Source organism: Kwoniella dejecticola, chromosome 8 (assembly GCF_000512565.2).
Source record: "Kwoniella dejecticola CBS 10117 chromosome 8, complete sequence".
Lineage (NCBI taxonomy): Eukaryota > Fungi > Basidiomycota > Tremellomycetes > Tremellales > Cryptococcaceae > Kwoniella > Kwoniella dejecticola.
In genome coordinates this window covers 694,565-721,948 of record NC_089308.1, presented here as the reverse complement: position 1 = coordinate 721,948, position 27,384 = coordinate 694,565, and the positions used below count along the sequence as shown (strand labels likewise).

Below are 27,384 nucleotides of genomic sequence, written 5' to 3'. Positions count from 1 at the left end.
TCGCGGCACTAAAGGAAATGAAGTCTGGCCCAGACGACAGGCACTGCATCACGTCTTTTTGGTCGTTACAACACATTACCATCGTCCTTACATCACCAGAACCCTCCCAAAGCAGCTAAATCACTAGCGACCGTGACTGCGTCCGTCCCAATCTGCCTCATCATCTCCTTCTGCCTGTCCACGGGCTGTACAGCAAAATGAGCAAGTAGCGTTCCATCCAGTATACCTTTCGACAGGGGCTTAGGTAAAAGATCGTTCTGGACCGTTCTAGGATACCATTCAATCAATCAAGTCAGCTGATCATTGCCCACACCGAAGGGCGATGGTGTTCCTCCAGCTCACCTGAATGCCTTTGGGTTCAAACCTGCAACATGCTGAGCATTCCTCACTAGTTGGTCGGAGACTAACTGTAATCGCTTGAAACGGGCTGGTTTGACAGATACGAGCGAAGTCAAAGCTCCATCTGCAGTAGCTACGACACCGCAATTTACAATTCACATCATCAGCTCACCGGATCGCGTACTTCGCATTTCTCTGTTGAGGAATCGGTTGGACGATGACTACGAGCTTCCGGTGGCAGAGGAAGGGAAGTTAGACATACCATATATGATCTGTGTCTGAGGTGCCCATTCTTCCTCGGCTGTCTTTCTCCTAGCAATTACCTTTGACGAAGTCACTGGTGCTCCAGTATGATATTCCGTTCTGAGCAATACTCTTTCTCCGTTCAGTGAATCGGGATCTAGCATTTGCATTGGGATTAGCACACAAAGCTTCGATCGATCGTAGCGGTACTCGCCTGTAGGATCGAAATCCAGCATTCGCATATTCCCTTCCCTATCATTCGAGATGAATGTCATCTGACCTTCATGGACCAAGAAATCGGTAACAAGGGGAGAAACGGGTTGCAGATCTTTGCTGATCGTGGTGAGTTTATACGGATCCTCCTGCAATCCACCAATCCACATATACGCCATCAGCCTTGTCCCAAAGTCCAGCGAAGCGGAACGAGCGGGTTATGGGAAGGAAGGATGGTCAGACTCACTTGTAAAGACACAAACCAGAAACTCTTGTTGATATCACTGATCAGAATCAGATTCTTGAATACCTTGATACTCGTCACATAAATTTGTACATCGAGGAATGCGAGACCCATGAGCTGTTGATCATCGTCAAAGCCCTTCACATAGAGCTACAGTAGAGACGGTGTCAGCAATTCAGCAACACCTGGCTCTTCTATCGGTATGGAGTCTGACAGAATCGTGACGAGTGCCATGGGACGCAGGACTCACTTTTGGCCCATTCGAATTCAGGAGATACCCATTGATATGGCTGATAGCCGAAACAGGATTTCTAGCTGGATCTTTCGCACGCAATTGCAATTTCCAGCCCGGTATAGGGGCTTTACCGCCCGTGCCGACAGTTTGGACAATCTCGAAGATGTACGTCTAGGCCAAATTTCAGACATCAGCGTTGAGACGCTTCTAATACAGCAATTAAGAGAGAAAGCAAAGTCAGATCGAGAAGATTTAGTAGACCCACATTGCCTCTTGTAGCTCTATCTTCACCAAAATTGAAACCCGTTCCAACAGCTATGAAATCCCTAAAACCACCTTCGGTCCCTTGAGACTCAAGCGTGACACTCTCCAAACAAAGGACTTCCTCATTCTGGTCGAAGTCGTACCCATCAATCACTCGCCAGGGATCTGCACCTTGTGAGAAAAGCTCAAGGGTCGATCGTTGGTTCGTAGGCGGAATCAAGTTTTCACCTGCAATGTACATCACGTTGTGTTAGCCGAATTCATAACTCGATCGTGGACCATGATGAGGCACAGCAGCGCATGCGTGTTGGACCACCGCGAACATACCTTCCGGACCGATTTGGATTTCACCTTCTTCATCATACGCTTGGAAAGGTACTTCGATACTTGCTGATCCTACGTAATGCGCAGACGTAGGATCGAACGCTATCGAAGTATACACCCGATCCATATCGTACCGATCACACGGTATCGCAAAGTCCGTATTCAGCGTTGGCGGGAGATAACATATGAAGGATCCCTATAACGAGCGTCGTCTCATCAGTGTATGAATCGCAAAGCCAGGGGGGCGAGCGAACTTACGTCCTCGATCCTGATGAAATATTCTCCTTTTCCACCTAGATGCGTGGTCTTACCGAAAGCCATAGCAGCTTGCTTCAGAGCGTACGTCCTGAGAGGATGAGCTTCGCTGCCTATTATCCAATGCGGTTTCTCCCCAGTGATGAACGCTCCCGTTATTCCCTCGATCTGAGCGAACGGTATGATGGTGTAAGGCAATTTGGTTGATCCCCCCGATATCGGTAATAGCTGGGTATGCACTTTCTTGAACCTGACGGCCAAAGATCGTCTAGTCTGAGTCGAGGAATCCACCGTGAATCGTGGTTGCGCTTCATACGCGTTCAATCTACCTGATTCATGTAAGGCCAGTAGATGGGGTCTGACAGTGGACTTGCCAATAGGACAGAATACCATTTGCTTGACCGGATCTTCCACCTCGTTTTCGTCGGTGTCTAGTAATCCGTCGACCAGATCGTCCGTGAATGTATGGGCAGAGGAGCCGAGTCCATCAGTCTGAAGGACGAGCTTGAGATCGGGTAATGAGCGTATTTGCAATTCCCCTCTGTTGGTGAGTAGTGATAGCCATTGAGTTCCCTTAGAAGCGTTCATGGCATTCTCCCTACTTGGCTCTTCAACTGAGATGGCAGGTTCTTGTTCTTGCAGTCGCTTAATTTGCTGTTGGGTCAATTGCATTTTTGATTGTTGACCTTGTTTGATAGCATCTGATCGGTTGGTTGAAGACTGTCCGTTCACCTGGATCGAATCGACTGGACGAGACGGCTCGAAGGTTCGATAGATACCTGTGACATCTGCGAAGACCTCGATTGACTGACAGAGCGGCGCCTTCTGCATCGCGTCCATGAGTCACAGGACCGCAATACTATATGAAGAGATGGGGACTTACAGATGAGTCTGCACCTAGGGACACTTCCGATACTGTCCGAGCGACAGTATCACCAACAAAGAAGGAAACACTGCCGTCCATCCTCCGTATGGCGACATACGGGTCGGATATACTAGCGCTGGATATTGGTGGTAGATCCGACTTGGGTGACACCGACTGTAAAAGCTTCCCGTCTTTCACGTAGGTCAGCTACGTCGAACGAAGAGGCACAGCAAGTAAATGCTAACATTAATTAGCTCAACTCACTATTGTCCAGCAGAGACACTTCATTAGGCGTGACATGCATGACGCAGCTACGCTGGAAGAAAGGTGCCGCACTGATGGTCTTGCCGTCTATACGCCCAATTTGTTCTGGTGTTGCCTTGTTGGTCAATGCAAATACCTATAATGGGACGAAGCCAAGTCAGCTTGTGTACAAGTTGCAACCTCTATAGAGTGCAGCTTACTCTGGTAGCATTCCTTTCCGTACTAAACAGAATAGTCGTGCGTTCGGTTTCAGGTATATCTTTGAACTTCTGGCCGGATGGTCGATCTATGGGGAGGAACCAGACCGCTTCTGCAGAAGATAATTCATTGAACCGACGTCGTTTCGTAATCGGTATCCCGCGCTAAGCATTCACCCACTAGATCAGTAACCCGGCCAATCGTCTTTCTCTTCAGGATAGTCGACTCACTCTGAACACATTCAATGTCGAATTCCTACTTCCTCCACTTAGAGCTACAAGCTGTGGGTAAGTTCTCGTCTGGTATGATGACACATATAAGCTACGGTTACTTTTTGCCTAGAGGGTTAGCTTACCCCTTGATCCGTAGCTGCTATACCAAACTCTATATCCATTATCTTGCCTGTGCCTTCCAGCACATCATATGGCGACACCGATATTTTGACGGGCCCAGTGTACTCTTTCGCATGTCCGTTCATCAGCCCATCATTGGTCGAGTCATTCATAACTCCATACAAATCTGGGACAGCGTCGACAAGTCTCATTAGCTTGCGGTGCGATCCAACAACAGCGTGCTGCAGACCATGGGTTCGGCATGTAAATGCCTTTGACATACCTTCGTCCCAATCGACATCCATTTCATCCTTTTTCTCCTCCTTCACTTCATCCCCGTCCCCATTCACCAATAACTCCCTCACTTCATTTATTCTACCGAGAAGCGAGTCTCCTTCTGCGCTACCTACAAACAGCGCCTTGTCTCCTGCAATGACCACACTTGAAGGGGGAGGTACCGAAGAAGACGACTGATCAATCTTGATTTGTCCAACATTTCTACCGTCCATCTCGAATCTAACTTGATGCACATCACCATTCTGAAGCACCAATAACATATCCCTTGGATTGACGAAAAGACATCTCGATCCTTCCAAATTGATCTTATTGCCTTCCGACTGATGGTCGCTCTTCAGATTAGTCGCATAGCTCCACCAGGCATTCACACTTGTGCCGACCACTCTACCCGATTGATCTATATGGACGACTCCCGTAGATGTGACTAGAACGACACCACCCAGTTCCGAGGGGCAAGGTACCAAGTAAAGACTGTCCGATGGTAGGCCAGTGACTGATGTGAGAAGCGGGTATGCGCCACCGGAAGACAAGTCTATAGTCCGGATTTCTAGACAATAGTTGTCTTTGGTAGATTGATATCGGCCTGAATAGGTATGTAGCGGCGAGTAGAGTAAAGCGATCGTGGGCGAGTGAAATCCCGAGAGGAAAAGGAGGTCTTGGAGATTCTTCAGGTTGGGCGAGACGTCTGAAAGGGATAAGACGAATGAAGGGGAGTAAGGGACGTCTCTGGATGTCATACATCAGATGTGTGAGCTTTGATGATCAGAGTTTGAGGTCATGCGGCAGAGCTAAGGTTTACAGTGGTGTGAGTGAGGACTCACCGAGCATAGCCTTCTATCAGGTCGAGCTCTGACTGCTCCTGCAACACAGGCAGAACTGCCAAGCTATCCTCAGGCAGACTGAGGACCGCTAATCTGGACAAGGGATCCGTTCGGAGCATGGGCACGTAAGTCTGCAAGTCGCCCGAGGTCATTTGCGAGCATCTCTCGTAGGTGTGCAGGGAGACTGTCGATATTGAGCCTCTCGACCATTCTAGCAATGCCATCTGGACATGAGAACATGGAGCAAGATCTGTTAGCTTGAGTACTCCTCCGCTTGATGGCAAGATGACCTAATTCGAGAGTATCGGACGGACCTTAGCATGTTCGAAAGAAACCAATAACCTATCCAATCCATCCACACTACTTTCTATAGTCCGCAACCCCGAAAGGCCCATTATAGTCCCATTCAACTCGTGATTGGCTACCAAATGCAATTTACGCCGTGTCTCGAATTTGATCGGATCTCTCTACGATGACGATGGAAATACCATATCAATGTCAATACCAATACCAATACCAAAACCAGGTCAGTCTGACCTCGAAATTCCTGCGGGATGGTAATGGGAATGCGAGGAGAGCCTACTTACTTTGGAATGACCATCCTCAAAGAACCCATCTCCTAGCCTCTCTTCACCCTCTTCCATATCTTCGTCCTCCTCCTTCCCATCTTGCTCGATCCCATTGATCCCATTGATCGATACATCCGCATTATTCACTTCGACAGATTCGCGAATTTCAAAAACCCGTAAATTCTCTCCTCCAGCTACGATCAAATTCCCGACGACCTTGATATCTGACGCTGACGCTACCGCATTGCCGACATCGATGCTTGAGATAGGTTTCGGCAAAGGGTAGATGGTCGAAGGTGTGAAATTGGGCAGGTACAGTGAATGGTGGATCGCAGAGGAAGGGAGGAGTGTCTGGTGGAATGCGTGCATTTCGCTTTCGCTTTCGCCGGCCAGGCGTGGAAGTCTGTTGACCGTGTCCCGTGTCCCGTGCTAGCTCTAGCTAGGATCCACTGTGCACAAGTGTTACTTGGTAGCTTCCGGACGATGGACTGGGTTGATATATTTGTCGAGCTCCCCTAGCTGCAAGTCAGCCAGTTGTAGTTGTAGTTAGTTAGCCAAGTCGAAATCATTCGCTCGTTAACGTTTGTTCCTGTTAACCGAAATGTAATGCTTACGTAACGCAACTTGCACATGCCGCTCTTCTGAACCCCAATCCATCCTATGCATGCATATTTACATATTTACATATTTACAACGAAGAACTTTCAAGAGTATACAACACGGTGACACGGTAATAAAACATACAACGCAAGCTGCAGGCAGAACAACGCAGGATGAATCGACGAATTTGATATCCCTATCTATTTTCTCTGCGCTGCGAACCAATCGAAAACATCTTCATCCCACTCCTCTTATTTGCCGGATCCCCTCCTATCCCTTCAAACGTCCGTTTCTTCGGTCCGCCAGAGAAGAACGAGAACTCCTCCGCCGTCTTCTTCACACTACCTGATGCCTTACTACCGACATCTCCGCTCGGTTGAGAGGACGAGTTGCGGTTGATTGACTGATTAAATGGATTACCCGATATTCCTGAATTGGCAAATGGTGATCTCGCAATAGTGCTATCATTGTTGGGTTGCGATGCGGACAACGGTCGAATCAGGGTGGAAGAGCTCGAACTTGCGGATAATGGTCTTACGCCCATAGCGTTCGATTTGGTCTTCTGCGACTTGAAGGGGTTGGCGTTGCGTTTTGGTCCGTCTTGTGAGCTGCTAAAAGGCAAAGGCGAAGAGGATATCGAGCCTTGACTCGGTCGTTGAGGAGTGTCTTGCGATGAGTTGAAAGTACTGGACGACTGCGATTGAGAGAACGAGTATGTCGATCGAGAATGAGATTGAGATCGAGATGGTGATTGAGATTGAGATTGAGATTGTGGTTGAGATTGAGAAGGACTTATCACTGTCATCGTCGTACTAAGTAGATCTTCTACCAAATTCGAAGCTTTCATCTTACTTTGACTAAGCGCAAAACCAGGAGCCGCTTTTTTGGCCGTACCAGTCCCTGTACCATCCAGATTCTTGGCAAATCCCGTAGATCCCGTATTGACTGTCCATTTAAGGTTTTCCCAATCATCATTGACCATTCTGACCAGCATCAAGCTCCTATCATCTTTCGCAACTCTATCAATCAAAACTTGTTGGCCCTTATTACCCATCACAAACGATTTCGATCTTTCAGCATCCCCCTTCTTCCCTCGTTGCTTATACGTCTTCGAGCCCGCCTTTTTATACGCTCCCGTTCTGTCCTCTTCATCGGTTTTGCCATACTTGTATTTCCAATTCCATTCTCTATCTTCTTTCAGCTCTTTATTCTTCCTTCGGGTAAATGCCCTTCTTTCGTTGCTACCCATCTGTTCGTACGCTTCGGCCTCTCGGATCGCTTGATTCTCCTTCTCAGTCAATTCAATAGCCAATTTCCGCCGTTCTCTGAAATCCTTGACTTCGTTGTCCACCCTACTGACCGAGGTCCCGTATATCTGACCTACGCCGTTACCCCTATAGACGGTCTTGGCGTCCGGAGCTTCCCATGTTCGTCTCAAAGGAGATCCGTCGGTCGATATAGTCCGTGAGGATTCAGGTAGATATCGTGGATCAAGCGGTCGATGAGAAGGAACGATGTTCAGTGATACATGCGCTTTGGACTCGGTTTCAGAAGCGTGAGGTAGTCTGATTAAGGTCAAACATAGCTGATCCACTATATCGGCTGACGTGGTGTTTCTTGTAAAGAGGTCTAAGAGGCCATCGGTGCATGGTTGAAAATCCGGGTTCTGCTCTGAGAAGAGGTTCTGTGAGACTCGGTTGAATATGTCGATCGCAGATGATGTACATGACGTCTCGCGTATATCTATTCGTTTCCAGATTTAGGAGACCATCAGCTTAGATGTACGTCGTCTCTCGGGATGGGTTTGTATATGGACAATCGACTCACCCAGCATGACCAGTCCAGGATACCTAGCAAAGCTATTCATCGACTTATCGCTGATCCCTCGACATCCTCCTACGCCCCAACTTCTCAATTTACACAGACCTCTTCCATTGCTCTTTCCCTGTTCTGGCAATTCCAACGAGCTAGTCAATAGACGGACTCCCATGTCCGTTATTCTACATCGCTTGAACCAAAGTGCAGTGAGGTTGGTACAGTATTTTAAGGGCTGGATATTATGATCATTCACAAATTCGTCCATACCATCTAAGGTCAGACTCGTCAACAAGGACACGTTGGAGGATGTGTGCAGTGTGTTATATAACTTCGGTAACTCTACAAGTGGGTGATCAGGGTATTTGAGGAGATTGTTGGGGGTGAGGTGATTGAGTACCGATTCCTGAGGTAAAGATAATTGGAAAGATCCAGCGTTCTTCTCCAGCGTTCCTTCTGGGTCTAATAAAGCAGATAATGCCCAGATCGTACCTTCGTCCGGGTTATACGTCGAATGCTCGGTGTATGCAGTGAAGTCATCTTCATACTGTCTATCATTCCGTATTCTGCTGATTATCCGCTGGATGAAGACAGGCGGGATTGCCTTGAACAATTCGACGGTGTACAAGTGGAGATTCTTCGAGGCGACAGATAAGCAGCTTGACTTGAGTGTCGGGATCTGACCTCTAATGAAGAGTGGTTTTGTGGCTGATGGGTTGATCTGCGATATCGGAAGAGGTACGAGATGCCATATCGGTTTTTGGACTATTGATCTGATCAACCATGGTCTGCAGAAGTTATCGCTCTCATCTCAGGATCCCTGGAACTGCATTTCGACTCACCTGATCACAGCATCTGATTCAACAGCACCGAGACCGGTCTTGACGAAGTCTTCCATTTTGAGCTTGGCTCATCAATAGATCTGGACTGGTCGAGGCAGCTGTCCTCAAGCTTGAAAAATGTGCACGTCAATGCATCATTCTGCAAGTGAAAAGTAATGTTCTCGCGCATTGACGCGACTGTCTATTCGCACGAGACACGCTAAAAAGCAAGAAAACACGTGGTAGTAACATGGTTCAAAGGGAGGGGAGCGGTGATATAATTTCCGCAGCGGGATTCGGCACGTCGTGCTCAAAGCTGAACTCGTTTAGATAACGCTGTTTCTGTTTCCCCAGAGAAAACATACCCACCCGGCCCTGCTTGCATTTTTCGGGCAGCTTATTCTAGTTTTTCAAGCATCCTCCGGATGTGTGTATGATAGACATTGCAGAAGACTGAAACGGAGTTCCCGAGCGTCGTATGGGAGGAAGCGGCCTAGGAAGGATGTACACCCATGCATAGTCATCGGTTTTATCGGGTGTCAATAAGGCTGTTCGAACTCATGCGAGGTGGGTTTTCAGCGAAAAGAGGCAGGAGTGATCGAAGGCAGAGGAAAGTTGATCACGGACCGAGTGCCGGGAGGAAGGAAAGGGTAATTGGCAATTCTGATTGGTTGGGTCGGATTAGTCTATCAGGGCGGTGCCCCGTCGTTATGTATGAGTCGGTGCATACCTTATGACGGGATGAGCCCAGGGTAAAAGGTAATTCAATCCTTTTCCTATAACCGGATATCTTGATAGGAGCGACTCAACGATGTCCCAAATCAACCAATCAGTTAGTGCGGACGGACTACCGATAACACCCAGATCTCATTTTAAATCCGTTACCGTATATGTGCGATACCCTATACGCTATATGCTGTATGCCATATGCTATTTGGAGCTGATCACTTTTTTAAACCAGTTGACTGATTGATCAAAGCGGTCAATCATCATCCCGTCTCCATCCATCCTTGTTTGCTTTGTGCTTTGTTGTGCAGTCACTATAAACAGAGATAGAGAACATTTGGCTTGTCAGGTGAAGGAAAAGGGACCCATCTTTCTTTCTTTCTTGGCTGATCTGTCTGTGCCTCTCCTTTGTACTTTGGCCGAGTAACACGTCATTCAAATCAAACTTAGCCGCAACGCCAATCTTGCCCCACCTCAAAAACATACACCAAACCGGATCATACCTCATCTCGAAACGGAAAAACAAACGTTCTTCTGCATACTGCATATAATCTAGGCTCTGGTCGCAAGGAGACGTCGTCAGATAGTCAGATAGACAGACATCATGGCTGAAGCTCAAACTCCCGTGAGTAGAGACCGACCTTCTCACTTCCTATTCAGTCCAGTCCAGAAGTCTCTTCCATCAATGTGCGCGTTTTTGGGGATTGTCGGCTTGTCTGGTTCTAATGCTTTTCCTGAAAACACGACACATCTACTTTCCTACCCAGACATACCTTCGTGCGAAGAGCGAAGTGAGACTGGCAGCCATCCCTCGTTCGCACAAGTGACATACTATTGACTTGAGCTGATATATTCTTTATCCGCTCTCTTTGTACTTCACTCAAATGCCTGCCTTCCTTACAATTATGACCGCTCAACATGAATATCGAACTGTCTCCTGAAAATGACACCGACAAACGTCGCTCTCGCCTTGATCACGGTCGGTCAACTCATCAACAGATCGAAGCCTGGGTCGCTCACACAGGCTACGACACTTCTCGTCCTGGTACCCCTTCTACTCCTTCCGCCAACCCTCACACGTGAGTCCCAAAAACCCCCTCACCTCTCACACCTCGTTTTGCCTGACTGCTTGGACCTTATCTCTCGTGTTGATTGGAGCCCAGCTGACATTGCATTCCGCAGCATCCATGGACTCCGAAAGAAGCAAGCCGGGCATTCTGGTCCGCTCAAGAAAGTCTTAGTCGCCAACAGAGGTGAAATCGCCATCCGAGTATTCAGAACTGCTCATGAATTGGCAATGTCAACAGTGGCCATCTACTCTCATGAAGATCGAATGAATGCGCACAGATACAAATCTGATGAATCTTATTTGGTCGGAAAAGGCTTGGCGCCTGTAGCTGCTTATTTGTCGCAAGACGATATTATCAGAGTGGCTCTGGAGCATGAAGTTGATATGATCCACCCGGGGTAAGTCAACGTTTCCTCTCGTTCTCCACGCCGAGCCAAAAATTCGCGTCTCCCTTATTGCCCCTCGTCCCACTCTCCTCTCTTTCCCTTTGCTCCTCCTGCTTCTCCGCCTCTTGCCGCCGTTCCCCGAGGGTCCTCCTCGGAAAGCTACCTTCGCATCCCGAACGCCTCCGAGGCCTATCTGGAACTGACTTGGCTACCCCCAGTTACGGTTTCCTCTCTGAGAATGCCGAATTTGCCGGAAAGGTCGAAGCAGCCGGAATCGCTTTCATCGGCCCTCGACCCGAGACTATCGATGCTCTAGGTGACAAGACTAAAGCTAGAACTCTGGCTATCAAAACCGGTGTACCCGTTGTTCCTGGTACTCCCGGTCCCGTAGAATCATACGACAAAGCCCATGACTTCATCTCCAAATATGGCTTCCCGGTCATCATCAAGGCTGCTATGGGTGGTGGTGGACGTGGTATGCGTGTAGTCAGGGATCAAGAGTCTTTCAAGGAGAACTTCGAGCGAGCTGTCAGTGAAGCCAAGTCAGCTTTCGGAGATGGAACCGTGTTCATCGAGCGTGAGTGATTTTACTTGATTTGACATTCTTACCAGACAGACTAACTGACTGGCGAGGTGTATTTAGGATTCCTCGACCGACCAAGACACATTGAAGTCCAACTGCTCGCTGACGGTGAAGGAAACTGTGTCCATCTGTTCGAAAGAGATTGTTCCGTCCAACGACGACACCAAAAGGTAGTCGAGGTCGCTCCTGCACCCCATCTTGACGAAGATGTGCGACAAGCTATTCTCAGTGATGCCCTCAAACTTGCTCGAGGTGTAAAATACCGAAACGCTGGTACAGCCGAATTCTTGGTCGATCAACAGAACAGACATTACTTCATCGAGATCAACCCTCGTATCCAGGTAGAGCACACCATCACCGAAGAGATCACCGGTATCGATATCGTCGCTGCCCAAATCCAGATTGCTGCCGGTGTTACCCTTGAACAACTTGGTCTTACCCAAGAACACATCCACCGAAGAGGATTTGCCATTCAATGTAGAATCACCACCGAAGATCCTGCAGCCGGATTCCAACCTGATACTGGTAAGATCGAAGTATACCGATCGGCTGGTGGTAACGGTGTCCGACTCGACGCTTCATCCGGTTATGCCGGTGCGCAAATCACCCCTCACTACGACTCACTGCTTGTCAAATGCTCAGTCAGCGGTGCTACCTTCGAAGTTGCTCGAAGGAAGATGTTGCGAGCGTTGGTAGAATTCAGAATCAGAGGTGTCAAGACCAACATTCCATTCTTGATCCGATTGCTCACCCACCAAGTCTTCGAGTCCGGAAAGACCTGGACCACATTCATCGACGACACTCCCGATCTCTTCAAGCTCGTCCACTCTCAAAACAGAGCGCAGAAATTGCTTGCTTACCTCGGTGACCTCGCCGTTAACGGTTCTTCGATCAAAGGTCAAATGGGTGAACCAGGTCTTCTCACTGAGGCCATCATCCCGCAGATCAAGGATACCGCCGATCCTACCAAGGTCGTAGATACCTCCGTACCATGTCAAAATGGTTGGAGAAACATCATCGTCAAGGAAGGTCCCGAAGCTTTCGCTAAAGCCATTAGAGGCTACAAAGGTACCCTCATCATGGATACCACGTGGAGAGATGCCCATCAATCCTTGTTGGCCACCAGAATGCGAACGGTCGACATGGCAAACATCGCCAAAGAAACTTCCCACGCCCTTCAGAACGCCTACTCGCTTGAATGCTGGGGTGGAGCTACTTTCGATGTAGCCATGCGATTTTTGTACGAAGACCCATGGGACAGGTTGAGAACCCTCAGAAAGCTTGTGCCCAACATCCCTCTTCAAGCTTTAGTCCGAGGAGCCAACGCTGTCGGGTACACATCTTACCCGGATAACGCAATCTACGATTTCTCCAAGAAAGCCGTGGAAGCAGGACTGGATATCTTCAGAATCTTCGATTCGCTCAATTACCTCGATAACCTCAAGGTAGGTATTGATGCCGCTAAGAAAGCTGGTGGTGTAGTAGAAGCCACCATCTGTTACTCTGGAGATGTCGCCAACCCCAAGAAGACCAAGTACACTCTTCAATACTACCTCGATCTCACCGACGCCCTCGTCAAGGAAGGTATCCACGTCCTGGGTATCAAAGACATGGCTGGTCTGCTCAAACCCGAGGCTGCTCGATTATTGATTGGATCAATCAGAAAGGCGCACCCCGACCTCCCCATCCACGTCCACTCCCACGATACTGCCGGTATCGCCGCCGCTTCGATGATCGCCTGTGCTCATGCGGGTGCTGACGTTGTCGATGTCGCCATCGATGATCTCTCTGGTTTGACCTCTCAACCCGCCATGGGTGCCGTCTGCTCAGCCCTTGAGCAAACCGGTCTCGGTACCGGTATCTCCCACGAGAACATCCAAGCCCTCAACCAATACTGGTCCCAAATCAGAAAACTCTACCAATGCTTCGAAGCCAATGTTAGAGCTTCCGATTCTGGTGTGTTCGACCACGAAATGCCAGGAGGTCAATATACCAACTTGCAATTCCAAGCTTCTCAACTTGGTCTCGGTACTCAATGGTTGGACATCAAGAGGAAATATATCGAAGCCAACCAACTTTGTGGAGACATCGTCAAGGTTACTCCATCCTCTAAAGTCGTTGGAGATTTCGCCCAATTCATGGTATCCAACAACCTCTCCAAAGAGGATGTGAACGAACAAGCATCTACTCTTGATTTCCCATCTTCGGTAGTAGAGTTCTTCCAAGGATACTTGGGTCAACCGTACGGTGGATTCCCAGAACCACTCCGATCCAACATCATCAGAGGTAAAGAGAGGATCGACCAACGACCTGGTCTGTCGATGAAACCACTCGAGTTCCAGAAGATCAAGGAAGAGCTCCGAGAGAAATTTGGTCTGCACATCACCGATTTCGATGTGGCGAGTTACTACATGTACCCCAAGGTGTTCGAGGAGTACCAAGGATTCGTTGAGAAGTATGGTGATCTCAGGTGGGTTGAATCTCCGTGTCTTAGCTGCTTGTCCAATGTCAGGTGAAATGTCTGCTGACGAAAGAGGTTTCGTCTTTTTCATTGGGCAGTGTCGTACCTACACGATACTTCTTGGGTAAACCAGTCATCGGCGAGGAAATGTCCATCTCGATTGAGAAAGGTAAAACGCTCACCATCAAATTATTGGCGGTCGGTACTTTGAACGAACAAAAAGGTACTCGAGAATGTTTCTTCGAACTCAACGGTGAGACCCGAGCGGTGGTGATTGAAGATACCAACGCGGCTATCGAGCATGTCTCGAGAGAAAAGGCATCTGCCGATCCTGGATCTATCGGATCGCCCATGTCGGGTGTGGTGATTGATGTGCGAGTGAAAGAGGGGCAGGATGTCAAAGCTGGAGATCCGCTTTGTGTATTGAGTGCCATGAAGGTGAGTCGCGTTGGCTTTGACGTTGGCGTCGGCATTCATTTAGTGTCCACTCCTTTACAATTAATCAGCAAGTGCAATTCCGATGCTGATGTTGGTTTTTTTTCTTTGCGCTTGCAGATGGAGTCAGTAGTCTCTTCGCCTGTCTCAGGAAAAGTGAAGAGGGTTTTAGTCAAAGAAAACGATTCGATAGCCCAAGGTGATTTGACTGTTGAGATCACTCATTAGATGTCTGATCGAATGGATGATTGGATGTTTGATGTCGAATTGTGGTTCGTTCGATATGGCGATATGTCTGGACTGTTTGATATACCCATAATCCAGTGTCAAGGAAGAAACAAGTTTAAAAATCAAGTTGAAGTTGAAATAGAGGATTCGTTTATGCATTCTTGGTTGTTCTGCCAGCATATCTATCTGCTTAGTTGTATGGTATTGCAGCTGTGGCGTGCCATAGGTTGACATTGAGGCTCGTTCGTTGCATGAACCTGTTCATTGTTTGTTATTTGTTTGATCATTGCGGGAATTTACATACAACTTAAGATATCTTACTCTACACTACACTACACTATACTATTAAATCATCCAACTCGAACAATTTTTTCGATCCAAATACTGTTCTTCATTGTGACTGGGCGATCTCTTACATTTTAGATATTGTTTTCAGAGTATTTATGGGATTCTTCCGGCATATAGTCATTGTAGAATGGGTCATCTGATCCGATCTTATCCGATTCCATTCGAGATATTTGGGAGTATGTCACGATTACGGAGTGGAATTTCCTTCTTCTGCTTGTTGACTCTGACTCTGATTCTGATTAAGACTCTGATTTTGATTTTGTTGCTGCTGCTGTTGGTGTTGGTATGAGGTGGATTCTTGGGTAGCTTGCATCAGTTCGATATCCAACAACCTCGAGACGGCCATGAACCTGTGCGTATAGTGGGACGGAGGATGAGTGATCAGCTGTGTTCTGTTCCGCTCAAGACCATTGAGCTAGAGCGTGGACCGTGGATGGTATTTGACCCACTGAGATCCACATCCTACACCTAGCCTAGCCATAGATTTCAACTGATCGCTCATCAGTTCCAATTGCGTCTCAGTCTCGGATAAGTTGTATTGCAGGTGTTTGAGGCGCGAGGAGAGGGCGGAGTAATGCCTTGCTTTCAGGTTGGAAGTTGACATGGCGCTCTTTTTGGTTATTCGCTCAGACTACCTGTTTTACGGATGATTTCTACTGTTCACAGGACGGAGTTGAGAGTTGCAGTCGTGTCTGTCCTTTGAAGAGGTGATGATAATGCTGTGATGCAATGGAATGTGATGGGATGGAATGGAATGCGATGATCCAATTTGAGCGTGAAGACAGCGGTCTGGATATCTTCATTGTTGATCTTCTCGGCCAGAACGCGTCTAGATCTGTCTTAGCTTGAGAGCGGTACCAAGTTACGTAAGCAATCACTGTCGGGTCGGATCAAGCTGATTAAGGAACATGAGTTGATTCCGTTGCCGCTTAACTAAGAAGTAAAAGTTGAAAATACAAATGCAAATGCGACAAAAGGTGAACAACCAACAACATCATCAGAATTACCATTATATCAACTCAACTCTCAACAGCGGCAAATACACGATACATATACAGATACGACTCACCGATTCAAGGATCCACAGCTAATCAAGTGATTCTCATTCAATATGAAGTGGAATATCGGCTCATCTTCCTCCACTTCTTCGATTCCCCCAATTCCCGTCGATCACAGTTTACCACCCGATCATCCTTCCATCCCAACCGCATCTTCTTCTGGGTCAGCACTGGAACCTCCTCCTCAATGTCCAATGCATCAAACAAACGCTTCATCTCAGGATCAGTTCAAGAGCACTTCGAAACTTTCATCCCGTAACGCAAGCGACGAAGGGGGAATTGCGAAATGTCCGATAGATCACAACTCCATGAACCCCCTAAACAACATCCCTGCGAACTTATCGGCGATCGCGAGACAACCTGGACAAACGATGGACCTCCCGACTGAACGAACGAAGAGTACGATCCCCCGGCCAGAAGGATCTACCCTCGGCGGAGAAGCCTATGGGGCGGGAGGAAGCGTATGGGATTATCCGTCACCTCAACAATTCTATAATGCCTTGGTCAGAAAGGGGTGGGAGACCCCGGAAGAGAGTATACAGGTAGTGGTGGATATACATAATTTCATCAATGAGCAGGCATGGGCGGAGGTGATGAAGTGGGAGAAGAGATTACCTGGGTGAGTTAATTCATTGCGCAATGCGAAACACAGAATTATCTATCATGTCAGATTAGAGCGATCTCCTGAAACCACATTTGTATCTGATCCATTTTGTTTGATCGGCTTGGGGAGACTCTTGATCCGCGTCTGTGAATGTGCCCATGGATCCATGAGGGTTAAAGCTAACGATGGATGTTGTCTTTAGCGGGGAAGATGCTCAATTGGCTAGATTTACAGGACGACCGGGAGAATTATCGCCGAAAGCAAGAATGCATCTTTGGTTGGGTAAATTCTTCCCGAACAGCTTCAAGTGAGTGCCGCATTCTCTCTCTGTTGACCTCGTCACGGATTGCCATCTCCACAACGAGTGTGTCACCTGCTTCATGACATTTCAAGCAGAGTTTGGGATTCTTTCGGTTGTCTGCTCCTCATCCCGCCTTGGATTCTTCCTTTACCTTTTTGACTGGAACACATAACTGACATTGCGCCGATTTGGCATAAATAGCACCGAACCACCTTTTGACAGACACGATTGGATCGTCACTCGCCCTGTCATCCCGGCTACACCAAAACCAGCGGACGCACCGAAATACCCCAGGGAAGAGACCTCGACTCGATATGTGATAGATTATTACTCTGCCCCACCGGACGAAGAGGGCAACCCCGTATTCTCGTTGGACGTCCGACCTGCTCTGGACTCGTTTGAAAGTGTTAGCGAGCGGATCAAGGTCAGTTGGGAAGAATGGCGGAGTCAGAACAGTTCATCGCAGTAGAGTATACGTCGGATCTCCTGCCATCTTGCAGGTGTTGCTTCAGTTCACGTTTGTATACTTTGCGATGCTTCTCCTGCCGCGACTGGGTCCGTTTGTAATTTTGTATGGCATGACTTTTCATTCTTTAGCCGTCTGTCATGGCTCTTCACGACATGGTAGACACCACATGCACCACTTTTAACCCTTTGATTTTGATTATTATTCTGCAACCCGTTCCGTCGCTTACCTCGACGTCAATAATGCATTAGCAGATATGCATGCATGCATGTACCACTCAGATACTCGACCATCTTATGATCTTGTGGGCCCAACCTTTTTGTACTGTGACACATGGGTGCCACATTGCGGTAAATGCCGCTCAGTGAGTACTCGCAAGTTGCAGCTCCGCGTACGACTAATAACCATCATTTATCATCCCTTCGCATCATCCTCATAAAACTCATCTGTACACCTTGTCATCAGCGTGAAATCCCACAAGGATCGCCTAAGAAGCTTCGAGTCCCCTGTTTAGCTCAGCATCAACTCCCAAAAATCAATCGTCCCGCCAATTCAGCCGACCTCTATTGCATAGCGAAGAGCACCATCCCCTTTGACCCATCGTTTCGTCCTACTTTGAAGGCTGCGTCGTTATATATATGACGATGTACGCCCCTCACGCCCCGCCGCACTTCCAATCCCATCTCCAACATCGACCGCCCACCAACCCGCCTACGCCCGATACAGATGCTCCGCCTTCATGGTCCTCCGGCCACCCTCCTCCAGGCGTCGGCGTCGGCGTTGGTGTCAATCTCGGCTTATCCCAACCCTCGTCCTCCGGTCCCGGCGGATTCCTGTCGTTGCCCCCATCTAACGGGGGTCCAGGATTCCTGTTTGCCGGCGGAGGAGCAGGGGATGGTAGACGATCGAATCAATATCCATTCTCAGCTACCAGCGGAGGGAATTCACCATTAGACGGTCCCGGGCCAGGACCAGGGCAAGGGCAAGGGCTGGGAAGTAGTAATAACAATGGTGGAATACCTAATCGGAACGCTCATACACATACACCCCAATTATCTCTGAGTAACGCTACGAACCCGAACGGAACTTCTACCACTCCAATACCATTACCTGGAACCACCTCAAGCTCAGGAGTGGGGGGAGGTGGAGGGGGAGGGGGACCATTATTACCTCAGAACCTGGCTCAACATCTGAATAACCCACCTGCACCTACACATGCGCAAAACTCGTCATCTGCCCAAAGTCAGAACCAAAATCAAAATCAGGGAAGCGGGACGAACAATGTTTCGGGGAAAGTACTGTTGATGCCGAACGGGGCGCCGCCGCCTGCGGGAAGCGACGAGGAGAAGATCTATATACTGATAACGGAGTTGCTGGAGCCGGAGACGCGCGAAGGAGCCTTGTTAGAGTTAAGCAAGAAGAGAGAGCTGTATGAGGACCTGGCATTGGTCCTTTGGGGAGGTTATGGTAAGTCGATTCTCAATACGTGACCAGGTGAGTGCACAACGCTGATGACTGATGATTTGCTACGACCAGGCATAATGTCTTCGTTACTGCTGGAAATCGTAGCGGTCTATCCGGCATTGTCGCCCCCGTCTTTAACGGCCCATGCTTCGAATCGAGTCTGCAATGCTTTGGCGCTTCTGCAATGCGTAGCAAGTCATTCGGATACGAGAGCTTTGTTCTTAAACGGTAAGCGAACATTATCTGCCCAAGGCTGAGAGGGCGAAGACTGACAGACACTCTCTTCTCATGACAGCTCACATCCCACTCTTCCTGTATCCGTTCCTCAACACGACAAGCAAGACAAGACCGTTCGAATATCTGAGATTGACGTCTCTGGGTGTCATCGGAGCTTTGGTCAAGGTGGGTCGGCATTGAAACGGCACCTCTTTATCCATACCTCCTGCCATCATACCCTATTATGTCCTCGTCCGTACCTCTATCTCTGCTGCTCGATGTCATCTCCCTCGCAGCTTTTCTCTCTTCTTGCGTTTGCCCGGTGTTGGGGAGATCTGAATTATATCACCTCCCTCGTCACTAAGCAGTCTAGCTAATCACATACACTGCATTCTAGCAAAACGAAAACTCAGACGTGATCAACTTCCTCCTATCTACCGAAATCATCCCCCTGTGCTTGCGAATCATGGAGACCGGCTCCGAGCTATCGAAGACAGTCGCCATATTCATCGTGCAGAAGATCCTGGCGGATGATCTGGGCTTGCAATACATTTGCCAAACATACGAGAGGTTCTATGCCGTCGGAGCAGTGCTGAGCAATATGGTGGACGCCTTAGTGGAGAGTCAGGCGGTCAGGCTGTTGAAGCATGTTGTAAGGTGTTATTTGAGGATGAGCGACAATCCCAGGTAAGCTTCGTGTCACACTCGTCCTATATCGTGTCAGACATCTGTAAAAATGATACTGATTTCTGTGTGCTTGTTTGCAGGGCAAGAGAAGCTCTACGAGCATGTCTACCGAAAGCGCTCCAAGATAATACGTTCACGCCCTTGCTCAAGGGAGATATGGTCACTAAGCGATGTTTGACGACGCTGTTGATGAACCTCAACGACAGAACGGAGGGTTAGGCAACACGTAGTATCATTCGATGGAAACATCGAAGGATCGCAGAATCAGTGCATCGCGTCATCGTGTCATCGCTTGTAAACCTTCTTGCTTCTTGAGTGGTACACTCATCATTGCTCTTACTTAATTCCCATTGCAATCTCCCATATATAGATTTTTGCATTCTGCACCATACATTCTCCTACTCATTATTGTTGTGATACAAAGATTCTTCAAACGACTGTTTTTGTGTTTCCTATCGTCGCATCTCGCATTTCACAGATACAATTGATATTCCCTTCCTTCATTCTCATTCTACGAAACCAGGGACAGAGTCACGATTTCTAAAGAGCATAGCTGTCAAGTAGTCAAGCCATCATAATCTATCTTCCTATATCTTATATGTAAATATGTATATATTATATACTGATTCCACCATGCAACGAGATACAAGGTCAGCACTGTCTGGTCAAATGTGTAACTTATCTTTGCGGAGACAAAGATCGTGCTGATATTCGTGCATACTTTTCGGATCATGTACTGATCATATTGTCATCACATTAAATCGTCATTTCGTCGTAAATTCAGAGAGTCAAACAGTCGACTCGTCATTTCGTGATATTCATGCAAGCTGAGAATCAGTCGTTTCTCTGCAACCTCGTCCGCTCCTCCTCCTGATATCCCTCGTACTCCTCCCTGATCCTCCCAATCTCATCCCACAACGCATCATTCATCTTCCTAGAACACATCAACCCCTTCACATACTGCTCTTCATCCTCATTATGGGTCCTATACGAAATCTGAACACTCGGGGGCCTGTACAGTCCTACTATATTCACCAGCGCCTGAGCCATTTCTCTCAAATTGCTAGTATCCATGTCATTCGAGAAGACTTGGTCGAATCGATCGGGCGTCAGTGTCGTTGGATAGAGGATGGTCAGGTTGAATTCGTTGAATAGGTGATTAGTCTCCTCGGGCAAGAACGGGTTATCGAACTGGAAATCGAAATTGAAGTTGACTTTGTGTGGGTCAGGGTGGACTGTATCATCTGAACTGGGGTCTGACTCCATATGTTCTATCGTTTTATCATGGTGATTCACAATGTCCTTTTCATAGTCATCGTCATCGCCAAACCGCCTCACACTCAATTTGAGAATCTTCAACCCCCTCAAATCCCTCCACGGGATCCGAGTGAAAAACTCGTTCAAGGTGATCTGACAATCCGTATAATTGATTCCCCAAATATTCAGATTCTCCAATGTGGGGGCTACCACTCGCAGAATATCGAAGAGTGCTGAATCACTAGATCGGAGATGTATCATCTCGACCTGGTCTACTAGACCTAAACCTCTCAGTTCGACTAGCGCTTCATGGATATATGAGTGCGGGATTGGGAAATCGATGTATATGCCTTCTAAAGGATGGTTGAGGTTTTTCATCCGATCGACGAATGCCTTCTTCCATATTTCACCTCTGCTATCACTCAACGGACTCGGACTCGAATTCGGACTCGAAGTCGAGTTGGGAATCGCCATCGTATCTGAAACTGAGCCTTGATTACGATGTGAATTGCCTTGCTCACGATGTAGATTGCCTTGCGATGGAGGTACACTCGTTTCTTTGAAATCTTCAGAATACGCTCTCAACGTGACCCGTTTGACCTCTTTCCACACTTCTTAGGTATACCCACTCTTCTCCCTCCGACTGGGTCCATAGTGTTAATGTCTGGAAGTAGTCTTTCGGCGAATTGGTATGAGAAGGTGTATTGGTACACCCCTTCGTCCTGAGCACTACTTTCTTGGGTCTCGACTTGGTGGAGAGAAGAGGTAGAATTTCGCCGTCGATACAGGATATCGGTATATCGCTTGATCGACAAAGCATTGGGGAAACTAGAGAGGATAGAAGGCCATTTGGCAATCTGGATCGTGCGTGTCAAATGGGATAAATCGACTGTTCGGACGGCGTCGAAATAGAGACGGAGTCTTTCCTGAAAGGAAGATCAGGAGTGTTGTGGTCAGCACAGTCATTTCTTATCATTGAATCGTTACGATCTCATACTGTCATCGAAGCAAAAACAAAGGAAGGAGCTGAATGATGATCTAAATCGTAGTTGAGATTGAAATTGATTTGACATTGACATTGACGCACTCACTTTATCCTCACACCGCTTGATAATCTTATTATAGCTCTCATACCCGAAATCCCTATACAGCGCCTCGCTCCCGCCCAGCAAGAATAACTTGCATGTTCGCACGATAGGAGCGAGTGACTTCGGATGGATGTCCTTGAAGATCAATCGACGTATATACGGGTCCGAGAAGATTCTGGTGAAAGCGCTGAGATCAGGGTTCGGACTTGGACTTGGACTTGAATCCGTCCTTTGACTCGTAAGTGATGCTGGTGTAGGATCCGACAACGAGGAAAAGGCGGGGGGCAAGGGTGACATACTTGCAGATGCAGGTGTCGACTTGACCTATGCGTAGTTGTCGCCGTCGCCGTGATTCTGGTAGTAGTCGATGACGTCTGGGTAGTAAGTAGCCTATTGGATATGTACCTCTCACGTCTCACGAACAACGGCTTGTGGTACTCAATACGTGAATGGATAGATGGGTGTCACATGGACCATTCCAATCTGACGATGAACCGAAGATCATCACATCCTTCCACAAGTTCGCGAGATGGGACAGGTACAGCGTACAGAGAACAGAGAACAGAGTGTACAGTACAGAGTGAAGGCTAACGATCGTAGTTGACTGTATGTTCGTATGTTTCGTATGTTCGGCGTAACGGGGTGCGGTGTGCGGTGTGCGATGTGAAACGCGGAGACGAAACAAGCGCAAGATATGGTTCACGAGGTTTCATCATAGCTGCATCTGAGCCCTGAAATTCCTCCGGAAGCTTGCACCCGAATGAGACTAGACTACTTGATCGTTCTCTTGCTTCGTCTGTAGGCTCCATTGCCACGAGATTCCGCCTCTCGGAATAAAGGGACTTGGAAATCACTGCTCAAAGCATTTGTGGATGAAGATAGGAATTAGAAATCATGCATTGGCAAGGATTTGGAGGTGTAAGCGATCTATCTACAATTGGGGTGGTGGTAAGGTGTATAAACGGAATGGGTGGTATCTATAAGTCAATTACTTTTCTCGTGAAACTCAAACATCAACATCAAGTCTACTCCTACATGTACTTCTTCAGCCTGCCATCCAATGGGATCCAGCTTAGGTCTAGGCAAATCCGGCAGCCGCCACTTTATCAGGGACTTGAGATTTCAAATGCTCGATCAAAGCTCTCAACTCGGCTTTCGTCTCGTCTGTCGTATCATCCGCATGCGACGGGTCGAGCAACACGTAGGCGAAGGCTTGTAACAAGTGGTCGATGTGAGGCATCAATACTTGAGGTTGTTTCCTGAAAGTAGCGAATAGAGCTCCGTACACCGCTCGGTTCTCTAACGGGTCGAATCGCAGTGGTAGGACCGAAACTAGCACGGAAATGACTTGTTCGAGGGGAAGAGCAGAAGAGTTCTTGGTGACCATCCTTGCGACGGCACCTGCGGCGTTGTCTCTAGCGTTAAAGACTGAAGGAGCGGAGTGTTCGGCAGGCGAGAAGAAGGGTTGCAAGGCCGCTAAGAGGGCTTGGTAGTTTGATGAGAGGTCGGTAGAGGAGTTCTCAACGAGGACACCAGCGGCGAAAGCAGCGTTGGATCGCACGTCGGCTTCCTCGTCTACTAATCCTCGGGAGATTATTTGCAACAATGGCTGGAAGGGGATACATCGTCAGCTGAGGCTCCTCCTTGATATGGGAAATGCATTATCTGACTCACCTGAGTGAAGGTGGTAACACCGTCCTTCAAGCCGACAATGATCTCACCCAAGGATCCGATTGCCATTGATCGTTCAGATTGGGCTCGTTTAGGGTCGGTGTAATTGGCGATAAGGGGCAAGACTTGACCGAATGCTTGTGCGAAATCCGGACCAAGAACAGAGGCCATAGCGCCGAATACATCGGCAGCGTTGGAGACAAGCGCGGACTCGTATTCCGAAGAGTCGGCGTCAACTCCGACGTTTTCATCATCTCCATCGGGATCTTGTTGACACAGAGATTTCTTTTCGAGGATCTCGATTGCGAAAGTGGCAACTTCATCGAGGTGGCCTTCGATGATTGCGGGTCCACACTTGTTCATAGTGTCGGCAAGCTCAGCGCACATGAGAATGACCACGGATCTGATAGTAACATTCCGTCAGCAATCTCGCCCGCTGATGGAGAAGAAGTAAAAGGGCAATAAGTGATTGAATCAGATAAAATGTTAAAGTAGCCTCAAGAACACTTGTTTTGTTTTTAGTGTTTCGGAGTGAGCTGAGTTAATGTATCATCATGTGTAGGGTAAGGTATGTGGGAAAGTTGGCAGATCATGGAAGCGAAAAAAAGCAGCAAGCGTTGAAGGGCGAACAGCGGAATTTTGAGCACAGGCACGAAACTCACTTGTCATCTTCAGTCTTCCAAGCTTCAAAGATCGGTGGAAGAACCATCTCAACAATCTTCTTGACGTGCTCATGCAGAGGGACTCGCTGTGATGTCATTGTTAGCTTCCGGTGTGCTTCCGGTGGGATCATCCCATCTGAAAGGATTGGAGTCACTCACGACATGAGCTCCGGGTTGCCATTCAGCAGGTTCAGAGAGTTCGTACATTGTCTTGACGAATGCGAAGAGGGCTCCTACTGCTGACTTTCTGATGCCTTCGTAGTAGTGATCAAGAAGTTCTACAAGGACCTTGACGGTCTCCTCCACGTAAGGCATGAAAGCTGATTTGGTGGCGGAGAAAAGCTCTCCAATGGTGTCGGCAGCTACTTCCTTCTCGATAGCCACAGCACTGTTGACTTTACTGAACATTTGTTCAAGAGCAGCCAAGTCGGTCTCGTCTTCTTCGTCTTCGATATCTTCTCCAGCATCTTTCGATGTACCAGTGGTGAAAGCTTCAGCAAGGGCAGAAGGGTTGGATGAACCTCCTTCGCCGTCGTTGAGGAACTCGTCGGCAGACTCATCTTGTTGACATGAGGCGATGAGCGCTGGCACACATTGAGGAAGATATTGCGAGAATTCTCCTTCGAATACTTGAGCCATAACTCCGAAGAAGATGAAAGAAGATTCTCTCAATCGCGAGTTGTCCATTGTCAAAGCCTCGAATGCGGCTTTCATGAGGCCTTCGAAGTATGGTCTGAAGACATCGGCGCCAACGGCATCGGCAATAGTACCGATAGTGTCGGTAGCAACTCCTCGAAGGTCGGACTCCTCATCGGAGGCTTGAAGATGTAAGAATGGCACCAATCGCTTGATGGTTTGGTCGAAGTATGGCACAAATTTCTCCTTGGCAGCGTGGGCAGCAGATCCGATGGCACCGGTGACCGTGATCTTGACGGCGGTGGTGCCATTTTCAAGAAGGACAAGGAGTCTCTCCATGAGGAGAGTGAGGTAGTTGACGATGTCGTCACCGAGAATCTCAAGGTATGAGTCGAGACATGTACATGCGTTCTTTTGCGTCGATGGGTCGACAATCAAGTTGAACAGGATCTGCAATTACATGTCAGCTTTATGCTCGGGAGCGAAGCGAAAAGGGTTGACCAACAGGAACGATGACAGAGTGTCTGGTGGCGCACTCCTCAGCCAACCATTCACACAGGCATCCAAGAGCGATACAAGCAGCCTTTCGGACAATGACTTCACCGTCTTGGAGACCGCCTTCAATGACTGGCCAAAGTTGGTCAACGTGAGGCCTAATGTATTCACTACAACCCTCGACCGAAACTCCGAAAGCCATCAAAGCGGATTTTCTCATTCGAGCATCGCCGCCCATGTACACTTGAAGTTGTTGAGTAAGAACAGGGAAGACTTGTTGGGGAGGTAAGGCTTGAGCAAGGTTGTCAAGGGTTCGGAAAGCGAGTCGGGAGGGCGAGTCCTCGTCAACATCCTCAGGATCATCTTCGCAACCGATAGGTAAAAGTCCTTCAACGATTGGCTTGGCAAGACCGAGAGCTTGCACTTTGCTCTTTTTGCTGTTTAGCCAATGCCGAGATTAGCCCATGCAAGCACAATACACGGACATTAGCTGAGCTGTTCACTCACTATCGTACAACCCATGAGAGAACATTCAAAGCACCGCATCTCATCTCATCGTCAACCTCCTTGTTCCCAGCCACGCCCAAGAAGAATTGTACTAATTCAGCCACGTGTTTGCTGACCAAAGGAGCTTCGATGATCAACAAAGTCTCGAAAGCATCGTAACCATGCTTCACACCCTCGTCATCTCCCTCGGTGATAGCTTGCTCCAACACCTTGAGCATAGGTACTATCAGTTCCTGGAAAGCCTTAACATCATGTTTGTCTCCGGCCTCAATGTACTCAGCGACTTTGGCGAGCGCTCGAAGAGTAGTGACTCGGACTTCGGACGATTCAGGGTCAACGAGAGATTGCGAGAAGACCTTGAAGAGGGATTGTAATTGGGTTTCGAAAGATTCGGCGACTGTGTCCAAGATTGAAAACAACACGTAGATAGCTGTTTCTCGGTGAGTCTTGGTGGGGGAAGCGGCAGCTTGGTATAGACCAGGTAAGAGGGTTGGCCATTGAGGAGGGTTAACCGTGAGCTCGATATCGGCAATAGCGGCAACCGCTCGGGACAGAGCATGTCGTACGATTGCGCTGTGGAGTGAAGATGAGTCAAGATTCCCATACCGACCCGCGAAAATGGATACACTTACGATTGCTCCTGCGTCAGACGTTCAAGTAAACTTGACTTGATCTGTTCCCTCAGCTCTTGAGGGTTCTTCTTCCATTGACGTCCATCACCTGACGATATCCTCTTCCTCAACTCGACGGCAGCTAGTTGTCGTATCTGTTACAGAAGAAGACCATAAGCTACCGTTCTTTGTGGAAAAAAGATTGAGATAGTTCAGCTCACAGATTGATTGTCCGTTGTAGCGGCAATCTCGTACAAGGCGGGAATACATTGAGGGGATTTATAGAATTGGGTGTTTAATTGTGTAGTAGCCTATGTCAAACACCCTTCATCAGTACGCTATTCGAGATCATATCCCGGTAGAGGCATTTCAGTGCTAATAGTAAATCCACTCACAGCTTTGATAACATTGGTATCGGGAGCTATAGTATGCTCCAACAGCTGTCTAAGCTGAGAAATGTAATTTGGCTGCAATTGGGATTGGTATTGTCAGCGAGTGTAGTCGAATCCGGGACGATACACTGAGGATACTCACGTCCATCTTGCCTATAGATGATATGCAAGGTACAGATGGAGAAGAAAAGTGAAAGAAAAACGATTAAAAGGTCGAATGGAATCTAAGATACTCCTGTCACATCAAAACCGATTTCTGAAATTTCAGAAACTGATCCACTTCAAAAAAGTTGCAACGGTCAATGCGTCGTCGCGTGGCAAATAAAACGATCAA

General features: G+C 48.1%; 9 protein-coding genes across 9 annotated transcripts; 3 read left to right on the top strand and 6 right to left on the bottom strand.

Annotated features, from left to right (window-relative positions):
- Positions 1–92: 92 nt before the first annotated feature.
- Positions 93–5,832, bottom strand: I303_106586 (protein CFT1; the record flags this gene model as incomplete). Its single annotated transcript, XM_065969403.1, has 18 exons — positions 93–267; positions 343–472; positions 602–739; positions 797–944; positions 1,043–1,189; positions 1,290–1,445; positions 1,540–1,766; positions 1,866–2,058; positions 2,121–2,942; positions 3,001–3,173; positions 3,247–3,382; positions 3,447–3,608; positions 3,675–3,743; positions 3,800–3,963; positions 4,060–4,799; positions 4,895–5,118; positions 5,209–5,361; positions 5,482–5,832. 18 exons carry the CDS (start codon positions 5,830–5,832, stop codon positions 93–95), a joined length of 4,308 nt encoding a protein of 1,435 aa, XP_065825475.1.
- A 427-nt stretch (positions 5,833–6,259) lies between these two features.
- I303_106585 (uncharacterized protein) lies at positions 6,260–8,776 on the bottom strand (the record flags this gene model as incomplete). Its single annotated transcript, XM_065969402.1, has 3 exons — positions 6,260–7,806; positions 7,891–8,651; positions 8,721–8,776. 3 exons carry the CDS (start codon positions 8,774–8,776, stop codon positions 6,260–6,262), a joined length of 2,364 nt encoding a protein of 787 aa, XP_065825474.1.
- Positions 8,777–10,343: 1,567 nt separating this feature from the next.
- On the top strand, positions 10,344–14,587 carry I303_106584 (pyruvate carboxylase; the record flags this gene model as incomplete). Its single annotated transcript, XM_018411419.1, has 6 exons — positions 10,344–10,504; positions 10,608–10,892; positions 11,099–11,457; positions 11,524–13,933; positions 14,023–14,362; positions 14,480–14,587. The coding sequence occupies 6 exons, from the start codon at positions 10,344–10,346 to the stop codon at positions 14,585–14,587; spliced, it is 3,663 nt and encodes a 1,220-aa protein (XP_018259231.1).
- A 535-nt stretch (positions 14,588–15,122) lies between these two features.
- Positions 15,123–15,539, bottom strand: I303_106583 (uncharacterized protein; the record flags this gene model as incomplete). The annotated part of the gene is made up of 2 exons (XM_018411420.1): positions 15,123–15,285; positions 15,385–15,539. 2 exons carry the CDS (start codon positions 15,537–15,539, stop codon positions 15,123–15,125), a joined length of 318 nt encoding a protein of 105 aa, XP_018259232.1.
- A 507-nt stretch (positions 15,540–16,046) lies between these two features.
- I303_106582 (uncharacterized protein) lies at positions 16,047–17,367 on the top strand (the record flags this gene model as incomplete). The annotated part of the gene is made up of 3 exons (XM_018411421.1): positions 16,047–16,612; positions 16,800–16,904; positions 17,100–17,367. 3 exons carry the CDS (start codon positions 16,047–16,049, stop codon positions 17,365–17,367), a joined length of 939 nt encoding a protein of 312 aa, XP_018259233.1.
- Positions 17,368–18,008: 641 nt separating this feature from the next.
- Positions 18,009–19,950, top strand: I303_106581 (cell differentiation protein rcd1; the record flags this gene model as incomplete). Its single annotated transcript, XM_018411422.1, has 5 exons — positions 18,009–18,831; positions 18,901–19,056; positions 19,124–19,230; positions 19,442–19,731; positions 19,812–19,950. 5 exons carry the CDS (start codon positions 18,009–18,011, stop codon positions 19,948–19,950), a joined length of 1,515 nt encoding a protein of 504 aa, XP_018259234.1.
- A 615-nt stretch (positions 19,951–20,565) lies between these two features.
- On the bottom strand, positions 20,566–21,462 carry I303_106580 (uncharacterized protein; the record flags this gene model as incomplete). Its single annotated transcript, XM_018411423.1, has 1 exon — positions 20,566–21,462. The coding sequence occupies one exon, from the start codon at positions 21,460–21,462 to the stop codon at positions 20,566–20,568; it is 897 nt and encodes a 298-aa protein (XP_018259235.1).
- A 107-nt stretch (positions 21,463–21,569) lies between these two features.
- I303_106579 (uncharacterized protein) lies at positions 21,570–22,373 on the bottom strand (the record flags this gene model as incomplete). Its single annotated transcript, XM_018411424.1, has 2 exons — positions 21,570–21,914; positions 22,080–22,373. 2 exons carry the CDS (start codon positions 22,371–22,373, stop codon positions 21,570–21,572), a joined length of 639 nt encoding a protein of 212 aa, XP_018259236.1.
- A 781-nt stretch (positions 22,374–23,154) lies between these two features.
- Positions 23,155–27,198, bottom strand: I303_106578 (uncharacterized protein; the record flags this gene model as incomplete). The annotated part of the gene is made up of 10 exons (XM_018411425.1): positions 23,155–23,685; positions 23,751–24,150; positions 24,410–24,495; positions 24,569–25,495; positions 25,551–25,977; positions 26,048–26,620; positions 26,680–26,813; positions 26,880–26,969; positions 27,054–27,125; positions 27,193–27,198. 10 exons carry the CDS (start codon positions 27,196–27,198, stop codon positions 23,155–23,157), a joined length of 3,246 nt encoding a protein of 1,081 aa, XP_018259237.1.
- Between the last annotated feature and the right edge of the window lie 186 nt (positions 27,199–27,384).